Source organism: Bombina bombina, chromosome 6, assembly GCF_027579735.1.
Source record: "Bombina bombina isolate aBomBom1 chromosome 6, aBomBom1.pri, whole genome shotgun sequence".
Taxonomy (NCBI): domain Eukaryota; kingdom Metazoa; phylum Chordata; class Amphibia; order Anura; family Bombinatoridae; genus Bombina; species Bombina bombina.
The window spans coordinates 1,070,702,920-1,070,721,883 of record NC_069504.1 but is presented as its reverse complement, the minus strand read 5'-3'; the positions used below and the strand labels follow the sequence as shown (position 1 = coordinate 1,070,721,883).

Sequence of the window (18,964 nt, the reverse complement as noted above, 5' to 3'; positions counted from 1 at the left end):
AATCCCCATTCCACTGTCCGAGCATGCACAGTTGCAGTGGTCTGAGATGAAAGCGAGCAAACGGAACGATGTCCATTGCGTGTGGGCCATTGCGTGTGGGCGTTAAAGGTTGTGACACTTGGGGAGAATTGGATGGCATATCCTGATTCTCTTCAGACTGAGAATCATCCTTAGGCACACTTACTTTATTTAAAATATGCTTTTTACATTGTAAAGCCTTTTCAGTACAAAAGTTACACAATGTTTGAGGGGGTTGCACAATAGCTTCTAAACACATAGAACAATGAGAAACCTCAATGTCAGACATATTGAACAGACTAGTAATACCACAAAAGTCGTTTAAACACTTATTTATAGCATAAAATAAACATTAGAAAAAACGTTTACTGTGCCTTTAAGAAAAGAAAAAGTGAACAATTTTTCCAAAATGCACAAAAAACGTTAAATTATTCCCAAATTTAACTTAATATCGTTGGTTAATCCAAAAAATACTGCACCCAGAAGCAAGGGCAGAAATAAGGCTTTAGAAGTACTTATATCAACATATAGTCAAAAGATAGATAAAAATACACTCTGCACCACGCCACAGCTCTGCTGTGGCGCCTACCTGCCCCCAAGGTACTTTGAATCAAGTTTCCAACCCTTCAGACCAGCTACACAGTCCAGGAGCCACCAAGTTACTGTTTGCTGCTGCTAAGTCTGAAGGAAGTGCGCCAAAATAGGCTCCGCCCCTTAAGGTCAAAAGTCAGAGTAGGCCCAAACAACACCGCATGGGAATGCTGTTTTGCACTAAAGTAAAAATACACAAACAATACAACCCTCAAGCATAAAACCAATAAGTTTTAAGTGCCAAAAATAAAAAACATAAAAACATCGTTTTTTATATTGTCTCCCATGTCACATAATACCCAAATATCAACTAATGATAAATATAATATAGGGACTCCAGTAACACCCCTCTTATTAAAATAGGTTTTACTGCTTACCCCATTCCCATACAGGGAAATAATGCCAGCCAGTTCTGATACACCAAGTCTCCTCAGAAAAAAGGCTGCACATACCTTAATGCTGCTTGTAGCATGAAACCGGTCTCCACACTGAAGATGTCTCATGGTTACCTTCAGAAGTCTTGTGGGACTGGGAACCAGCGTGGATCTTAGTTACAAATGCTAAGATCATCAAACCTCAGGGCAGAAATCTTCTTCCATATCCCCCTGAGGAAAATAGTACGCATTGGTACCATTTAAAATAGAAAACTTCTTGATTGAAGAAACTAAAACTAACACCTCACTTTACCATGTCTTCCTAGTATAACACAGGCAAAGAGAATGACTGAGGGTGGAGGGGAAGGGGAGGGGCTATATATACAGCTCTGCTGTGGTGCTCTTTGCCACTTCCTGTAAGCAGGAGGTTAATATCCCACAAGTAAGGATGAAATCTGTGGACTCGTCATATTTTTGTAAAAGAAAAGTGACAAGCCTATAGCAGGAAATGCTCTTCTTCATGCCACTAGCAATCACCCAAAACAAGTAGTGAAAGGGATAATCAAAGGTCACCTAATGAGGATAAAAAGGAACTAAGGGAAAGAATGAGTAGGCGAAGTTACCCGTTAAAATGGTTGATAAAGTAGGTCAGGAAATAGATACTTTGGATAGGAGAGAACTATTGAAAAAGAAAAGTACCAGAGAAAGAGACAAAAGACCAGTGTTTGTGACTTAATTTTCAAATCAATATTATGAGATTTGTAATATTATTAAAAAAAAAATACCTTCCGATGGTCTACTATGGGGATGATGCCCTTAACCCTTTGGCTGCTAAGCCATTTCCCACCTGGGGTGCTAAGCTGGATAGGAGCTTTTTTTTTTTTTTTTTTTTTTTTTTTTTTAAGATCCACAAGACTTATACCATTGGTTAGGCGATTACCTTTCTAAAGGTGGGTTATGGGGCTCTGTAGCTGCTTAGATGCCTGAGATACAGGTTTTTAAGCAGCATGCCCCATTTCCCTATATTGTCTATTTTAAATAGTTGCGCGGTGACGTCATAACGTCATTGTACGTGACATCACCGCACAAATCGTGAAGTCCCAGCAATGCCTCTCACTATTCATGCCAGATTGCCAGGGTGGGAGAAGGTGGGAGTAGGTGGGAGCCCCCAGATTGCCCTCAATGTGGGTGAGTGCTAGCGACGGATCTAAACCGTTGTCAGCACCTGACTGGGACAATTTGCGATGGCTCAGAGCCATCGTTAACACTCAAAGGGATACTGAACCCAATTTTTTTATTTCATGATTCAGATAGAGCATGCAATTTTAAGCAACTTTATTATTTACTCCTATTATCAATTTTTCTTCGTTCTCTTGGTATTTTTATTTGAAAAAGCAAGAATGTAAGCTTATGAGCCGGCCTATCTTTGGTTCAGCACCTGGGTAGCGCTTGCTGATGGGTGGTTAAATGTAGCCACCGATCAGCAAGCGCTATCCAGGGTTCTGAACCAAAATGGGCGGGCTCGTAAGCTTACAATCCTTTTTCAAATAAAGATAACAAGAGAACGAAGAAAAATTGAAAATAGGAGTAAATTAGAAAGCTGTTTAAAATTGCATGCTCTATCTGAATCATGAAAGAAAAAAAATTGGGTTCAGTATCCCTTTAAGAATACAATAGATGGTGGCTATAGATTTGTATATTCAAAATGCAAAACGCTAAGTGATACTGTATCTCTAAGTTTGTTACAGAATAAAGAAAGATCAGGAAGCTCATGGCTAGAGGTTAAATGGATCTACAGATGTGGGAATCCCTGCTGTAGAGCCTGTGACTATATCAGAATTGCTAAAAGACTTAGGTCCCATAGCACTGTAGAGACATTTGAAGTGAGCAGCTGTGTAAATTGTGCCTCTGAATATGTGATTTGCCTAATTGAGTTCCCAATGTAAGGGTCAATATGTGGGTATGACGGCTGGTGAAGTCAAAATTAGGATCTGAGAACTTCTCTCCTATATAGAAACAAATAACCCACGTTCAGCTTTGGCAAAATATTTCATTTATAAACATGGTCAAAATACAAATACTTTTTTGTTGGAATGCGATAGAAATTAGGAGGCAGATTAGATGAAGAGATAAACTAAGGATTATAAAAAGACAGCAGGTATATTGGATTTTTAAGTTAAGAACACAAATACCTGAAGGATACAACTCAGAATATGACTGCATTAACATTTGGGAGTAATAACAGGATAAAGTTAACATGATGAGAGTGTTTCTAGCTACTCTTGTTAGTGATGTATGTACTGAGCTGTATCCCTAATAGATCTTACTGAATAAGTGAGGATGGTAGAAAGGACACAATATTTATGTGTTGTATATAAGTATCTTTAACCCTTTCTCGCCGTTAGGACGTTCCATGCCGTCCTAACTGCGTTGGGCTTTAGCGCCGTAAGAATGGCATGAAACGTCCTAGCCATTTGACTGTCCTGAAGCCATAGCCACTTTGTAAATGGGATCATGGACTGGAAGGCGTGCCTAGCGTTATAGGTACTCCCCTCTGACCCGATCCCATCATTGAAATCACGCAATCACATGAACTATTGCATGATTTAATTTTTTATTATCTGTTTACAGTTCCAATGTTCCAAAGGGTTAAGTTTATGATATAGCTCTACTCAGTGAAAATAAATAGTAGATTATAAGCATACGTGATCATGTATAGTTATCTATACTATAATTGCGTTTGTAATATCCGTTGCCATCGGCAGTTACGCTCGCATCCTGAAAGGATTGTTGGCAGCACGAGGCAGCCAACAAAATGTTGGCTGCGCGCGCAGCCTAAAGAATTCACCTGGAGATGGATTCTTTCACCACCCTGCCATTTATGCAATCCACAGGGATGCAGCGAAGGCAAATGGAGCATTACAAAAAAAAAAAAAAAACCCTGCCCGTAATAAGTATGAAAAAAACACCAAACCGCATGCAATAAGTATTAAAAAAAAAAGAACCGTCCCCAATAAGTATTAAAAAAAAACCTAACCGCCCGCACAAAGTATTAAGAAAAAAAAACAACTATCTAATAAAATTATTAAACCCTAAATCCGCAAACCCCAACATCGCAAACTACCTAATACATCTATTAACTCCTATACCTCCAATCCCCAGAACGCAAAAAACAAATTTAATGACTAAGCCCCCTAACCTAACCTAACACCCCCTAAATTAATCCCTGATTACAATAAAATTAAACTACATTACAATAAAAAATTACATTAGATTAAAAATAAAAAAGGCTAACATTACAAAAAATAATAAACACATTATACAAAATAAAAAAATTAAACCTTAACCCTATGAAAATAAAAAAGCCCCCCCAAAATAAAACACCCCCTAATCTAATGCTAAACTACCAATAGCCCCATAAAGGGCTTTTTGTAGGGCATTGCCCCAATATAAACAGCTCTTTTACATTAAAAATAAACAAAGTCCCCCCTAACACCAAACCCCCGAAAATAAAAAAAAACTAACACTAAAAAAACCTAAACTACCCATTGCCCTGAAAAGGGCATTTGTATGTGCATTGCCCTTAAAAGGGCATTTAGCTCTTTTTCACTGCCCTTATAAGGGCATTCAGCTCTTTTTCAAAGTGCCCAAAACCCCCCCCCCAAAAAGTAAAAAAATAAAACCCCACCAAAAAAAACAAAAAAACTAACACTAAAGCCCCAAATAGGTTCTCACTGTTCTTGAAGTCCGGGGCGGAGAAGGTCTGCTTCTAGGCGGGTCCATCATCTTCATCCACAGCGAAGGCGGTGCGGAGCGGAGGTCCGGAGTGGTCTTTCCAGATGTGGCGATCTTCGGCGGCAGTCCTCTGAGGCATTGGCGCTCCTTGGCGGCGGCGTTGGTGCTCCTTGGCGAAGTCGTGGAGGTTCCTCTCCATGCAATTGTTTGCTGCACACTGAAGAAAGAATTCAAGGTACTCCATATTAATTGGGGTACCTTGAATTCCTATTGGCTGAAATTTTCCAAATCAGCCAATAGGACGAGAGCTACTGAAATCTTATTGGCTGATTTGAATCTTATTGGCTTATTTGAAGGATTTCAGTAGCTCTCATTCTATTGGCTGTTTTAAAAAATTCAGCAGGCAATAGAATGAGAGCTACTGAAATCTTATTGGCTGATTTGAACAGCCAATAGGATTTTAGTAGCTCTAATCCTATTGGCTGTTTTGAAAAATTCAGTCAATAGGAATGCAAGGTACCCCAAATTGATTGCGGTACCTTGCATTCTTTCTTCAGTATACCACGGACGATCGGATGAAGAGGAGCCTCCATGTCGCCGTGGACCACCGCCGCCGCCATGGACCGCCGCCGATGATCGCCACATCTGAGAAGACCGCTCCGGACTTCCGCTCCGCGCCACCTTCGCTGTGGATGAAGATGATGGACACCCACCTGGAAGAAGACCTTCTCCCCCGGACTTCTGAAACCGTGAGTACCTATTTGGGGCTTTAGTGTTAGTTTTTTTTTACTTTTTTTTTTTAACGAAGGTTTTTTTTTGGGCACTTTGAAAAAGAGCTGAATGCCCTTTTAAGGGCAGCGACAAAGAGCCGAATGCCCTTTTAAGGGCAATGCCTATACAAATGTCCTTTTCAGGGCAATGGGTAGATTAGGTTTATTAGTGTTAGTTTATTTTTTATTTTGGGGGGTTGGGTGGGTTTTTTACTGTTAGGGGGTACTTTGTTTATTTTTAATGTAAAAGAGCTGTTTAACTTAGGGCAATGCCCTACAAAAAGACATTTAAAGAGCTATTGGTAATTTAGCTTTAGATTAGGGGGTGTTTTAATTTTGGGGGGACTTTTTTATTTTCATAGGGATTAGGTTTATTTTTTTTGTAGTTCTATTTTTAATTTTTTGTATTTACAACATATAGATTGCCCTCTGGGCAGGATTACCAACTAGTGTGTAATAAAAAGAGAACATTATTTTGTATGGTATACAACAGGGGCCATCAATTTTGGAGATTCCTGTACTATGTAACTATTTCTGTAGATAGAAAGGCATTAATGTAGAAATCACACTTGCATCAGTTTATGGTTTATGATTACAGTGTATTGTATAGCTGAAACGCATCAGACTTGATGCTTACTTTTTAAGAATATGGAATAAAGTTAAATGGAGCCAGACCATTTTTGGTTCAGAACCTGGGTAGTGCTTGCTGATGGGTGGCTAAATGTAATTCACCACTCAGCAAGTGCTACACAAAAATGGGTCAGCTCCTAAGCTTACATTCTTGCCTTTTCAAATAAAGATACCAAGAGAACGAAAAAAATAATAATAGTAGGAGTAAATTAGAAAGTTGCTTAAAATTGCATGCTCTATCTGAATCATGAAAGCTTAATTTTGACTAGACTATCCCTTTAAGGTTTTATATGGTTTTTAAATCACCCTGAATGGAATCCTCTTTTTTTCTGAACTGATATATAACGTAACCCTTGTTTCTATGTGTGTAACCTGTAATACACTGATATATAAAGTAACCCTTGTTTGTATGTCTGTACCCTGTATATGTACTGATATACAACTTAAACTTTGTTTCTTTCATACAGGTGGTAAGAGTCCACAATCCATTACTCCTGGAAATTAGTCTTCCCTACCACTAGGAGGAGGCAAATAATCCCAAAAGCTCTATAAAACCTCTCCCACCCCACCAGTATCTCAGTCTTTACTTTGCCTCTGCTGGTTGAAGAATGAAGATGTGCATTTGTTTCTTCATAGAAAGGAGTTCTCAGATTGAGTTAAGGCCTGTTCCCCCTCAGAGTACAGCGTTTGTATTTGGAGTATTGGAAGTGACATTTCACCAGGGGGGATTTAGTCACAAGCAGTTACTTGTCCTATGCTTTTGCCTGTGGTTCGTCTATATACTCCTATTCCAGTTTCTCTGCTGTTACGTTTCAGCACTGGTCTTATCTTCCTACTGTTTTTTTCCAGTAGTAGAGTGTCTTTGGGTAAGTACTTTAGTTTTATTTAGTTGGCACTCTAAAGCAGTTTAGGTTATCACTATATTTATGGTTATATATATGTACATAGCCTTGGGACAGTTATATATATATATATATATATATATATATACACACACTATATATACTGTATATATTAGTTTGTATTTTGACACATGCTAGTTTTTTCACGTGCGTACATTTTTTGTTGAAGCACGCCGGCCTTCAGGTCTACATGTGTCGGCATGATAGTGTGAATATTTTTTGGCACCCTTTTCTATTATATATGACATAAGTTTGATGCACACCTCCCTTTACAAGTGTGCTGTCTAGATGCAAGATATACTTGTCCTGTATTAGTGATTTTTCAAATTGTTTTTAAGAAAGAAAGAGTTACTTTCATAGGGGGTGTTTCCCTTTTTTTTGAGTTTTTTTTTTAAATGGGGATATTATCATTTTCTGTAGTTATGGAGCTTTGTATATCTGTCCCTAAATCTGCCTTTGAAGCTGGGTCATTTGAACATTTTACTACCAATATTAAATGCTTATATTGTTTTTTTTTTTTTTTAAACATAATTTTTATTGTTTTATCTGATTCATAATACAGAAAATAGAAATAGAGCAGAGTACAAAATATAATCATACTATGAGTGGAAAAAAAAAGTTAAAAAGGAAAAAAAGAAAAAATTACATTTCGAATCCAGAAATTAATTCACATTTGACATTAATATTCAATGAATTTTGAACAGACGAGACATAAGATTTAATTTAAATTATTATTATTATTATTATTATTATTATTATTATTATTATACTTTATATATGAAGCGCCAACATATTCCGCAGCGCTGTCCATGGATACAATTCATTTAAATAAAACAATACAAGACTTGTAAGAGACAGGACAAAATTTACAAACACATACAGGAGGGATTGAGGGCCCTATTCCCGTGGGAACAATTTAAATAAACTATTACAGATATATTACTAAACACTGTAAAGAAATACTGGGTCCGATCCTCATTAATGCATAACATCAAATAGTGATACTTCTTAATCTACTCATTTATAAGCTCCAAATAATGATATATCTAAAAAAAGAAAAGAGAATAAAATAATAAGGGGGAGGGATAAGAGAGAGAAAAAAAAGAAGCAATAGTCCAGTGCTCCCTAGATTGTATCAACTAATAAAAGTTTGCCTCTGAGGATCGTGCTCTGTACCCATTCTGAATTTTGAAATGGATAAATCAACATTTGTTGAATCTTGCTGGGCATTGAGAAAATGTAATTGCCCTATTTGTTTTTTTAAATACTTTGATTTCTCGCTCAGAGGTTATTGAAGTTTCAAACTGTTCTAATACTAATTTAGTGTTTAAATTATTAAGAAATTCAGAGAAGCTAGGACTCTTGATTTCCAAGAGGAAAATATAATATTTCTTGTACATAATATTATGAAGTTAATCATTTTTTTTAATTCCTATACTGTATAGCCATAATAGCTCTGATTTTTGTGAATTAACTGCATATCCAGACAAAGAGCCAAAATATCCTAGAGCTGTTATCAGCTTAGGTATATTCTCAACAGTATTAGCTTGAAATATAAGTAGATCATCTGCATATAATGAGATTTGAATATCTGCAGTTCCAACTGTTATGCCCTTAATAGTGTTACGAAGTGTGATTGTGATAGGTTCAATGCTTAAATTGAATAACAAAGGTGATAAGGGGCAACCCTGACGAGTACCCCATAACAATTGAAAATAAGATGTACAAAACCCATTGACTATAAGTGCCGAACATAGTTTATTATATAACGAGTGAATAAATGCTGAAAAGGGGACATCAAAACCAAAGCGTGCCAAGGTTTCGAATAGGTGGTCCCAACTGATGGAATTGAACGCCTTCTTTATCTATCTCCCACTTTTCTTTTTGCATATTATAGTAATCAACAGTTAGCAGCAGTTTCCTTAAATTTGAAAAAGAAGATCTGCCCTTCATGAAACCTGTTTGATCATTATGAATTAGCTTTGGAATAATTCTCTGTAATCTAGTTGATAAAATACTAGATAATAGTTTGTAATCCACATTTAATAATGAAATGGGCCGATATGAATCTAATTTTTCTGGGTTCTTACCTTTTTAGGCACAAGAGCAATTAAGGAACTACAAAAGTTGCTAGAAATTGTATGTCCCTGAGAAAAGTAAGCATTAAACAGCTTAAATAGTGGATCTACTATATATTCAGAAAGAATTTTAAAAAATTCAATGGGCAATTTATCTGGTCCTGCAGCTTTATTGAGACTACCTTCTTTTATAAATTTGTAATCTCCTCTTTGTAAATAGGTTCATTTAGTAACCTCAATGACTCATCTTCTAGATGTTGAAGACGGCACATATCCCAATTTTTTTTTATTATTAGCTACATTAACCTCTTTATGGGAAAATATTTGCTTATAATATTCCAAAAATTCTGCATTATTTTCAGTAGACTGCGTAAGCCTTTTTTTTTTTACTTTGTATTACTGAAATATGATTGGTACCCCTGTTTTGTTGAACTAGGTTAGAAAGACATCTCCCTACTTTACCTCCATATTTATATAGTCTAACGTTAGTTCTTAAGACCTCACTTGCTGCCTTTTGTTGTAAAAATATTTTTCTTTCTTTCTTTGCCTTCATGTAATTCTGCTAATTTAGGGCTGAGGCTTCCCGCACATATGAATTATAAGCATTTGTGAGCCGATTAGTAAATTGTGTATCATGTATCTGATTTTTGTTCCATGATTTGTAAATATATGCCTTTATTTCTCCTCTGAGCACCACTTGGGAAGCCTCCCAGTATATCTCAGGACTTAACTGAATTTGCATTATGGAATTCAAAATCCTTCCAGGTTTCTACCATCCAGTTTTTAAATTTCACATTTGTAAAAATATATTTAGGAAAGATATTATAAGGATTTGTTCTCTGGGAGGCATCCATTGATATACTCAGGGAGATTGGAGCATGATCTGAAATAAGAATAGATGCAATATCAGCCTCTACATGACCGGGTAATATTTCATTGACTAAAAAAGAATCTATTCAGGAAAGAGTTTTATGTGTTTTTGATTTACAAGTAAAGCCTTTAGGTATCAGGGTTTTGGATACACCATATATCCTTTAGATTTAGCGAGTTCCTAAATACTCTAAACAAAGCATTTTCACATTGTTTTGGTGGGACCTCTTTTCCCTTATAACACAATCTATCTAATGGGTACTGCGCAAATAAGTTAAAATCACCTGCCACTATCAAACTACTGTCTGCAAATTGCATTAGTTTCTTTTTTATTTTATCCCAAAATTCTTTTCCTTGGGTATTAGAGCCATAGATGTTACATAAAACATAACTTTGTTCCATTATATTGAGTTGTAGAATTATAAATCTTCCTTCCACATCTATTTCTGATTTAAAAATTTAATATTTCAAATTTTTGTGTAAAAGTATTGCTACTACTTTTTTTCTAGTTATTGCAACTACCTCGCCTACCCAATCTGTTCTAAGTTTATATGCTTCATTCTGCTGTATATCTGTTTCTTGAAGAAAAGCAATATTGCTTTTACGTTTTTTTAAGGCGTTTTATAATAATTTTTCTCTTAATAAGAGAGGTGATACCTCATACATTCCATGATACTAGATTTATGCTAGTTTTATCCAACATTAAAAATAGATGCTACATAAATAGCTTGGGCAAGCACAGGAATAGAGGAGTAGAGGGGAGGAAAAAATAAAAAGAGGAAAAAAGTGGGAAAACCACACAACAATAAAACACAAATTAAAAATTAGACCATTCACTTGGTATACAATCTATACAGGCATACCCTGCTTTACGGACCTTCACTTTACGGACACTCGCATGTACGTACATAGCTATTATGGACACTCGCGAGAACGGACAAAAACCGGCGCCTGCGCACATGAACAGTTAGTCTCTATGTGTGATATTCTGTGTTTACTCTGTTACAATTATGAATATAGTTTTGGATCTCAATTGCAGTGTTGCATAAAATGAGTTTGTTCCACCTGAGTTTCTGTATTCAATGTGGATGAATACAGATTAACTATCAGTGAAAAGTTATTAAAGGTTAAAGTTAATCTGGGCACAATGTAACAACACAAAGGCTCTGGTGTTATAGTAAACAAAGTCTCTGTTAGTTAGTTCAGGCAAGGTGTTACCTTGTATCAGATAGTGTAGAGATGGAAACAATCCTATTCAGACTTGCTGACAGGCTGCTGACACACTGAATCAGAGTAGGCTGTACTGAAGCTGAATGAACAGAGAGTGATGTCACAAAAGGGTGTGTGGCTAAGTTCCGGTTTTACAATCCAATTTTCCTCTTTGTAATTGCTTTGGTTTTCTTCTGGTAAGTTGACTTGTACTCAGGAAACAACCACTAAGTGCCAGTGGAGTTGTGGCAAGAAGGGAGCGCAAGATTTTGTAATAGGAAGGTGTGCTGTGAAATATGTTGCGGTCCAATGTAGCTTCAGAAACTGCAGGGCCAATAAATGCTGCAGTAGTAGAGAGGAGTTTTAATCCTTAGTTCAGATGTCCAAGTGGCTTAGAGAAAGGAGATTATGTTAGGTTTGTATCCTAAGAAACAACTGCACATACACCTGCTAGGAAGCAGTTTCAATACTAAGCACTTGTTTACAGGAAACAGGATACTCTTAAAGACAAAGTGGGAAGGGCTATGAAATGACTGACAGGAGACCTGACATGACCCCCCACCTAAGCAAGCTGTCCCACATCTTGAGGCCGGGGACGATCCGGATTTCGCCTATGGAATCGTGCCACCAACTTAGGAGCGGAAAGATTAGAGGAGGGTTCCCAGGTGTCATCTTCCTCGGTGTAGTTCTTCCAGCGCACCAAATACTGGAGTTCGCCCCTGGAAATCCTAGAATCCACCAGACTTTCAACTTCATACTCCAGAAAATCGGAAGGAACTGAAGTAGATGAAGCATTTGGAGTAGATACTCTAGTTGGTTTTGTCGGTTTCAGTAGTGATACATGAAAGGTTGGATGAAGTTTTGATGATGGAGGCAATGTCAAAGTGACTGCATTCTGGTTAACGACCTTGGCAATAGGAAAGGGTCCAATAAACAGACTACCAAGTTTTTTACTGGGTACTTGCAGTTTTAAATTCTTGGTGGATAACCAAACAAGATCTCCAACCTGATAGTTTGGTGATGGTCTTCTATGCATATCATAGTATCATTTATGGGTCTCTTGTGCAGCAATTATGTTGTGTCGGATTTGTTTGAATATTTCAAGTAGTGAATTATGGAACTCATCGACCAATGGTGAAGGTGATGGAAGTGAATCAGTCAGTAGTATTTGAGGATGATATCCATAATTCGCAAAGGACGGAGATAATTTAGTTGAAGAATTGGTATTATTGTTATAAGCGAATTCTGCTAGATGAATGTGTTGGAGCCAATCTTGTTGATGTTGAGAACAATAGCAGCGAATTTACTGTTCAAGCCATTGATTAAGTTTCTCAGTTTGGCCATTGGTCTGAGGATGGAATGAAGTGGAATATCTATGGTCTATTTGGAGTTTGTCACACAATTTTCTCCAAAATTGAGAGGTGAATTGAGTTCCACGATCAGTGGTGATTCTACGTGGGATCCCGTGATATTTGACAACATGTTTCATGAATAAATCTGCAGTTTCTGTAGATCTAGGTAATTTGTGGAAGGGTATAAAGTGACCCATCTTCATAAAGAGATCTATGACTACCAGAATGGTGTTCTGTTTGCCAGAAGGAGGTAAGTCGACAATAAAATCCATTCCAATATGTTCCCAAGGTTTGGTAGATGGAGCGATAGGCATTAAGAGTCCATAAGGTTTCTGTCTTTCTGGTTTGGTAGTAACACATACATGACAGGTGTCTACATATTCTGTAATGGACCTCCTCATAGCTGGCCACCAAAACTGTCTTGCTATGATTGCTATAGTTTTATTCACTCCGAGATGACCAGAGATGGGAGAATCATGGTACATTTTAAGTATAGGTTCAACTAATATGTCAGGTAGGTAAAGTTGTTCACCATGATAATATAATCCATTGGTATGCTTTGTTACCAAAGAATGTGGAATCTCTTTGTCGTCGGTAAGTGCTTTGCGTAAAGATGTTATGAAATCCTGTTGTGTTGACAGATGGATAAAACGTTCTGCTGGAATGATAAAAGATGGATTTGTGCTTTGTGTTGGTTTGGTATCCTTTCTTGACAAAGCATCGGCTTTGCCATTCTTACTGGCTGGTCGATACATGATATGAAAATCAAAACGTGAGAAGTAAAGACTCCATCGAACCTGTCTTGCAGATAGTGTTTTGTTTTTTTGAAGAAACTCTAAATTTCTGTGGTCTGTGTATATGAGTATTGGAGTAGAAGTCCCCTCAAGCAGGTGTCTCCAGTGTTCCAAGGAGTTTCTTATTGCCAAAAGCTCCTTGTCTCCAATGGAGTAATTAATCTCAGCAGCAGTCATCACCTTAGAATAAAAAGAGACTGGATGAATGGGGGAATCTATCGTTTCTCTTAGCGAGAGTACTGCACCAACTGCAAAGTCAGATGAATCCACTTCTAGGATATACTGCAGCTTTGGGTTTGGAAAACGTAATATAGGTGCAGATGTAAAACAATGTTTTAGGTATGAAAATGTTTCGGCAGCGCTAGGTGTCCAACGGAACGGAGTAGTCGAGCTGATAAGTTGTGTGAGAGGTCTTGCAATCTTGGAGTAGTTTTTTATAAATTTTCTGTAATAGTTTGCAAATCCCAAAAAACGTTGCAATTCTTTTTTAGTAGCGGGTTCTTTCCATTCTAAGACTGTCTGGACTTTGTTGTCTTGCATTTGGATCCCAGTTGGACTGATATGGTATCCAAGAAATGACACCTCCTTAGTATGGAACAAACACTTCTCTGGCTTAGCGTATAATTGATGAGATCGAAGTCTTGTCAAAACCTTCCTGACATCTTTAACATGTTGCTCCATAGTGTCTGAATATATAAGGATGTCATCAAGATAAATGACAATGCATACATCAAGTAGATCTCTGAATATTTCATTGATGAAATGCTGGAAAGTGGCTGGCGCATTACATAAACCAAACGGCATTACCAGATACTCGAATAAACCGTATCTGGTTCTAAATGCCGTCAGCCACTCATCCCCTTCTCGTATGCGGATTAAATTATATGCGCCACGTAGATCGAGCTTTGTGAATATTTTAGCATCTTGTAGGCGTTCTATGAGTTCCGGTATCAAAGGTAGAGGATACCTGTTTTTGATTGTTCTTTTATTGAGTTCTCGATAGTCTATGATAGGTCTTAAAGACGAGTCCTTGTTCCTTACGAAGAACATTCCCGCTCCCGCGGGTGAGGTAGACGGTCTGATAAATCCTTTCCTCAGATTTTCTTCAAGATATTCTTTCAAATGTGCCAACTCTGGCGGGCTGAGTGGGTATAGGTGTCCAAACGGTATGGATGACCCTGGTATTAACTCAATTGGACAATCGTACTTGCGATGAGGTGGTAAAGTTTCTGCCATCTTTTTGCTGAACACGTCCTGAAAATCAGTATATTGAGGGGGTAGTGTCGGAATAGGATCTGGAATTTGTATTAGTATATCCCTTGGGTAACAGGTTTGTTGACAATAAGTGGAGTTTAGTTCAACAGCTAGAGTTTTCCAGTTTATGCCAGGTTGGTGTAGCCGCAACCAATCTAAGCCTAGTACAATGGGAAACAAAGGTGAAGGCAATACATCGAAAACAATATACTCTGTGTGACCAGTGTGAGTTGTAACTAATAATGGTATAGTACTGTGTGTTATAGGACCTGTGGATATTGTAGTACCATCAATAACTCTAATTACAACAGGAGTTTGCTTAAGCACTAGTGGAATTTTATTATTTACAGTGAAAGTCCTATCTATGTAGTTTCCTCTAGCTCCTGAATCTATGATGGCATCAATCCTCGTTCGGTTTTGGTCCCACTGTAAAAATAGAGATAGATGACAGTAAGTTGGTTTTAGATTTTTAGGCATAACAGAATGTATATAAGTAAATTTACTTCTCTTTGTACGGATAAGTAGTGGGCAATCCTTCACACTGTGATTAGGGTTAGCACAGTACATACATAATTGTTGGGCTCTCCGATGGCTCCTCTCTTCTGACGTCAGGGGTCCTCGAATAACCCCGATATCCATTGCTTCTGGATTACTGTTTGATATTGCTTGGGGATTAGGAGACTCTGAAAAGTGAATTTGAGGTAGCCGCGGCGTGTACTCTGAGGATTGACGTTCTGCCTTCCTCTCTCTGAGACGCCTATTAATTTGCACAACTAACTTCATTAAATCTTCTAGCTTCTTGGGAGGTTCAATGCGAGCTAGCTCGTCTTTTATTGGATCAAACAACCCAAGCCTGAATTGATTTTTCAGCGCTACTGAATTCCACTGTGAATCTGTGGCGTAATGTTTAAATTCAGTGAGGTATTCTTCTGCATTTTTCTTTCCTTGTTTTAATGCTCTCATTCTTGTTTCAGCTGTGTTCTGGATGTTGATATCCTGATACAGATCATCCATTGCTTCATAGAATTCATCAAGAGAGCTTAAAATAGGATCATCATTTTCATAGAATTGGTCGGCCCATGCCCTGGGTTTTCCACGTAAAAAGGATATTATCGTTAATACCTTTATTTTATCAGTATTATATGTTTTATTTCTTAAATCAAAAAACTAATTGCAAGCATTTTTAAACTGTCTATAGAGCTTCCTGTCACCATGAAACATATCTGGTTGAGATACTAATGGTTCTGGGATAGTTTCAGTATGACCTGATTTTTGTTGTATTGAGTCCTTTATTATTTTATGCAAAGTTTGATTTTCTAGCTGAATTTCCCTTAACCCTTGATTAAGTTGATCCACACGTTGAGAAAGTGAATAAACATACTGAGGCAGCTCTGCTGGATCCATTTCACTGTTTGGCTTAGTATTATGTGATATTCTGTGTTTACTCTGTTACAATTATGAATATAGTTTTGGATCTCAATTGCAGTGTTGCATAAAATGAGTTTGTTCCACCTGAGTTTCTGTATTCAATGTGGATGAATACAGATTAACTATCAGTGAAAAGTTATTAAAGGTTAAAGTTAATCTGGGCACAATGTAACAACACAAAGGCTCTGGTGTTATAGTAAACAAAGTCTCTGTTAGTTAGTTCAGGCAAGGTGTTACCTTGTATCAGATAGTGTAGAGATGGAAACAATCCTATTCCGACTTGCTGACAGGCTGCTGACACACTGAATCAGAGTAGGCTGTACTGAAGCTGAATGAACAGAGAGTGATGTCATAAAAGGGTGTGTGGCTAAGTTCCGGTTTTACAATCCAATTTTCCTCTTTGTAATTGCTTTGGTTTTCTTCTGGTAAGTTGACTTGTACTCAGGAAACAACCACTAAGTGCCAGTGGAGTTGTGGCAAGAAGGGAGCGCAAGATTTTGTAATAGGAAGGTGTGCTGTGAAATAAGTTGCGGTCCAATGTAGCTTCAGAAACTGCAGGGCCAATAAATGCTGCAGTAGTAGAGAGGAGTTTTAATCCTTAGTTCAGATGTCCAAGTGGCTTAGAGAAAGGAGATTATGTTAGGTTTGTATCCTAAGGAACAACTGCACATACACCTGCTAGGAAGCAGTTTCAATACTAAGCACTTGTTTACAGGAAACAGGATACTCTTAAAGACAAAGTGGGAAGGGCTATGAAATGACTGACAGGAGACCTGACACTATGGTTCAGGAAGAGGTTGCCGCGCGCCAGGAAGATGTTGCTGCCCACCAGGAAGAGGTGGGGTTTCCGGAAAATGGCAAACTAACGCACTAACGACTTTGCAAGTAAAAAGTGAATTGATTGTGAGTATTGTACAGTACAATGTGTATAGAAGATTACTGCACCCAAATTGGTATTTTATTCACTGCACTGTACCACTACATAGAACGTTGGGGAACATATACTGTATACAGACTTTGCAAGTTAAAAAGTGAATCGTGAGTACAGTACACAGTGTATAGAAGATTACTGCACCCAAATTGATATTTTATTCCTGCCATAATACTGCACTGTACCACTACATAGAACTTTGGGGAACATATACTGTATACAGTACACGTACAGTACTGATTGTAACACGCTTGGCACACAGTACAAATGTACCTTTACCTAGAGCTGACTGATTGTTGGAGCTTTGCAATAATGGCAGAAAAAAAGAAATGCCGTAAATCTATTACCTTGAATATGAAGCTTAAAATTATTAGATTGTATGATGAAGGTGTAATTCAAGCTGAAATAGGCCGAAAGCTAGGCTTCACTAGGACCACAATTAACACAGTTATGAAGAACAGAAAAAAAATTGTTGGAGAAGTAAAAAGTGCTACACCTGTTAACACCACAACAATTCGAAAAAGGGATAGCATTGTTGCAGACATGGAGAGACTCCTAATACTTTGGATAGAAAATCAGACAACACGCCATGTTCCTGTAAACCAGGCAATTATACAAAGTAAAGCCTTAAGCTTATTCAATGACCTGAAGGCTAAGAAAGGTGAAGCAGCAAAGGATGCTGCATTTGTTGCAAGCCGTGGATGGTTTGATAGGTTTAAGAAGAGGTCTAATCTACATAACATCAAAGTACAAGGAGAGGCAGCTGCTGCAGATACTGAGGCTGCAGAAAGCTATCCAAGTGATTTTGCAAACATTATTGAAGATGGAGGCTACTCCATGGATCAAATTTTTAATGTGGATGAGACTGGTCTATTCTGGAAGAAGATGCCTGCAAGAACCTTCATTGCAAGACAGGACAAATCAATGCCAGACTACAAGCCAGCTAAAGATAGAATAACCCTTCTGTTAGGTGGCAATGCTTCTGGTACCTTAAAGCTAAAGCCTTTGTTTATTTACCGTTTTCAAAATCCAAGAGCTTTGAAGAACTACGTTAAAACTAGACTTCCAGTGCATTGGAGGGCCAATAAAAAAGCATGGGTAACTGCAGTCCTTTTTGAGGATTGGTTTGACACCTGCTTTGTTCCAGAGGTGAAAGCTTATTGCAAGGACAATAATATCCCTTTCAACATTTTGCTGCTTGTTGATAATGCCCCTGGACACCCTCAAACGCTAGATGAGCTCAACCCTAACATTAGAGTGGAATTCCTACCACCAAATACCACCTCATTACTGCAGCCCATGGATCATTGTGTCATAGCTGCCATCAAGTTAAACTACTTAAAAAGAACATTCAGTAAGTGTATTGCAGCAATAGACAAAGAAGAAGGTGCAGGGCAAGAAGTCCTATAGAAATTCTGGAAAAGCTACAACATCTTGGATTGCATTAAAACTGTAAGAGATGCTTGGACTGACATAAAGGATACCACAATGAAAAGGGCCTGGAAAAAATTATGCCCACAGTTAGCTGTTGATTCCGAAGACGTTGATGATTCTGTAGCTAATGTTACTGAAAATATTGTAGACATGGCAAGGCAGTTAGAGCTGGAAGTAGAGCCAGAAGATGTTACTGAACTGCTTGCGTCCCATACTGAGCCCCTCAGCAATGAAGATCTTCTAGAACTTGAAGAGGAGAGAGAAGAAGAAGAAGAAGAAGATGTGCAAATTGGGGTTGAGACCATTGAACAGCCTGAAGGCTTAACTTCAAAAATTCTCTTTCAAGCTTTCCGTCATCTTGATAGCGCCATGGCTCTTTTTGAAAAGCATGATAGGGACTTTGAAAGAAGCTCCACAGTCAATGGTAACATTTCAGGGGCTTATTCCTGTTACAAAGAAATCTACAGAGAAAAGAAGAGAGCTACACTTCAAACCTCCATAGAGACTTACTTTTCTAAAAGTCCATCAGCACGCAGATCATCATCATCGACAGACAGTCATTTGGATCCCAGATCATCAACATCAACTGACAGT

At 37.8% G+C, this 18,964-nt stretch overlaps 2 protein-coding genes across 2 annotated transcripts in view; one reads left to right on the top strand and one right to left on the bottom strand.

Annotated features, from left to right (window-relative positions):
- LOC128664888 (aldo-keto reductase family 1 member B1-like) overlaps positions 1 to 14,559 on the bottom strand; it is a 186,091-nt gene extending 171,532 nt beyond the window's left edge. The window contains exons 1-2 of the mRNA XM_053719684.1: positions 14,291 to 14,559; positions 11,758 to 12,205 (exon numbers count right to left, since the gene is read on the bottom strand). Coding sequence (XP_053575659.1) covers positions 11,758 to 12,205; positions 14,291 to 14,559 — 717 coding nt within the window. The remainder of the gene's footprint in view (positions 1 to 11,757; positions 12,206 to 14,290) is intronic.
- A 2,689-nt stretch (positions 14,560 to 17,248) lies between these two features.
- Positions 17,249 to 18,346, top strand: LOC128664887 (tigger transposable element-derived protein 1-like). Its single transcript, XM_053719683.1, has one exon. It carries the CDS (start codon positions 17,249 to 17,251, stop codon positions 18,344 to 18,346), a length of 1,098 nt encoding a protein of 365 aa, XP_053575658.1.
- The last annotated feature ends 618 nt before the right edge of the window (positions 18,347 to 18,964 follow it).

What these genes read in the sequence shown, in the direction of transcription:
- LOC128664887 (XM_053719683.1), top strand. Translation starts at nt 17,249, where the DNA reads ATGGCAGAAAAAAAGAAATGCCGTAAATCTATTACCTTGAATATGAAG.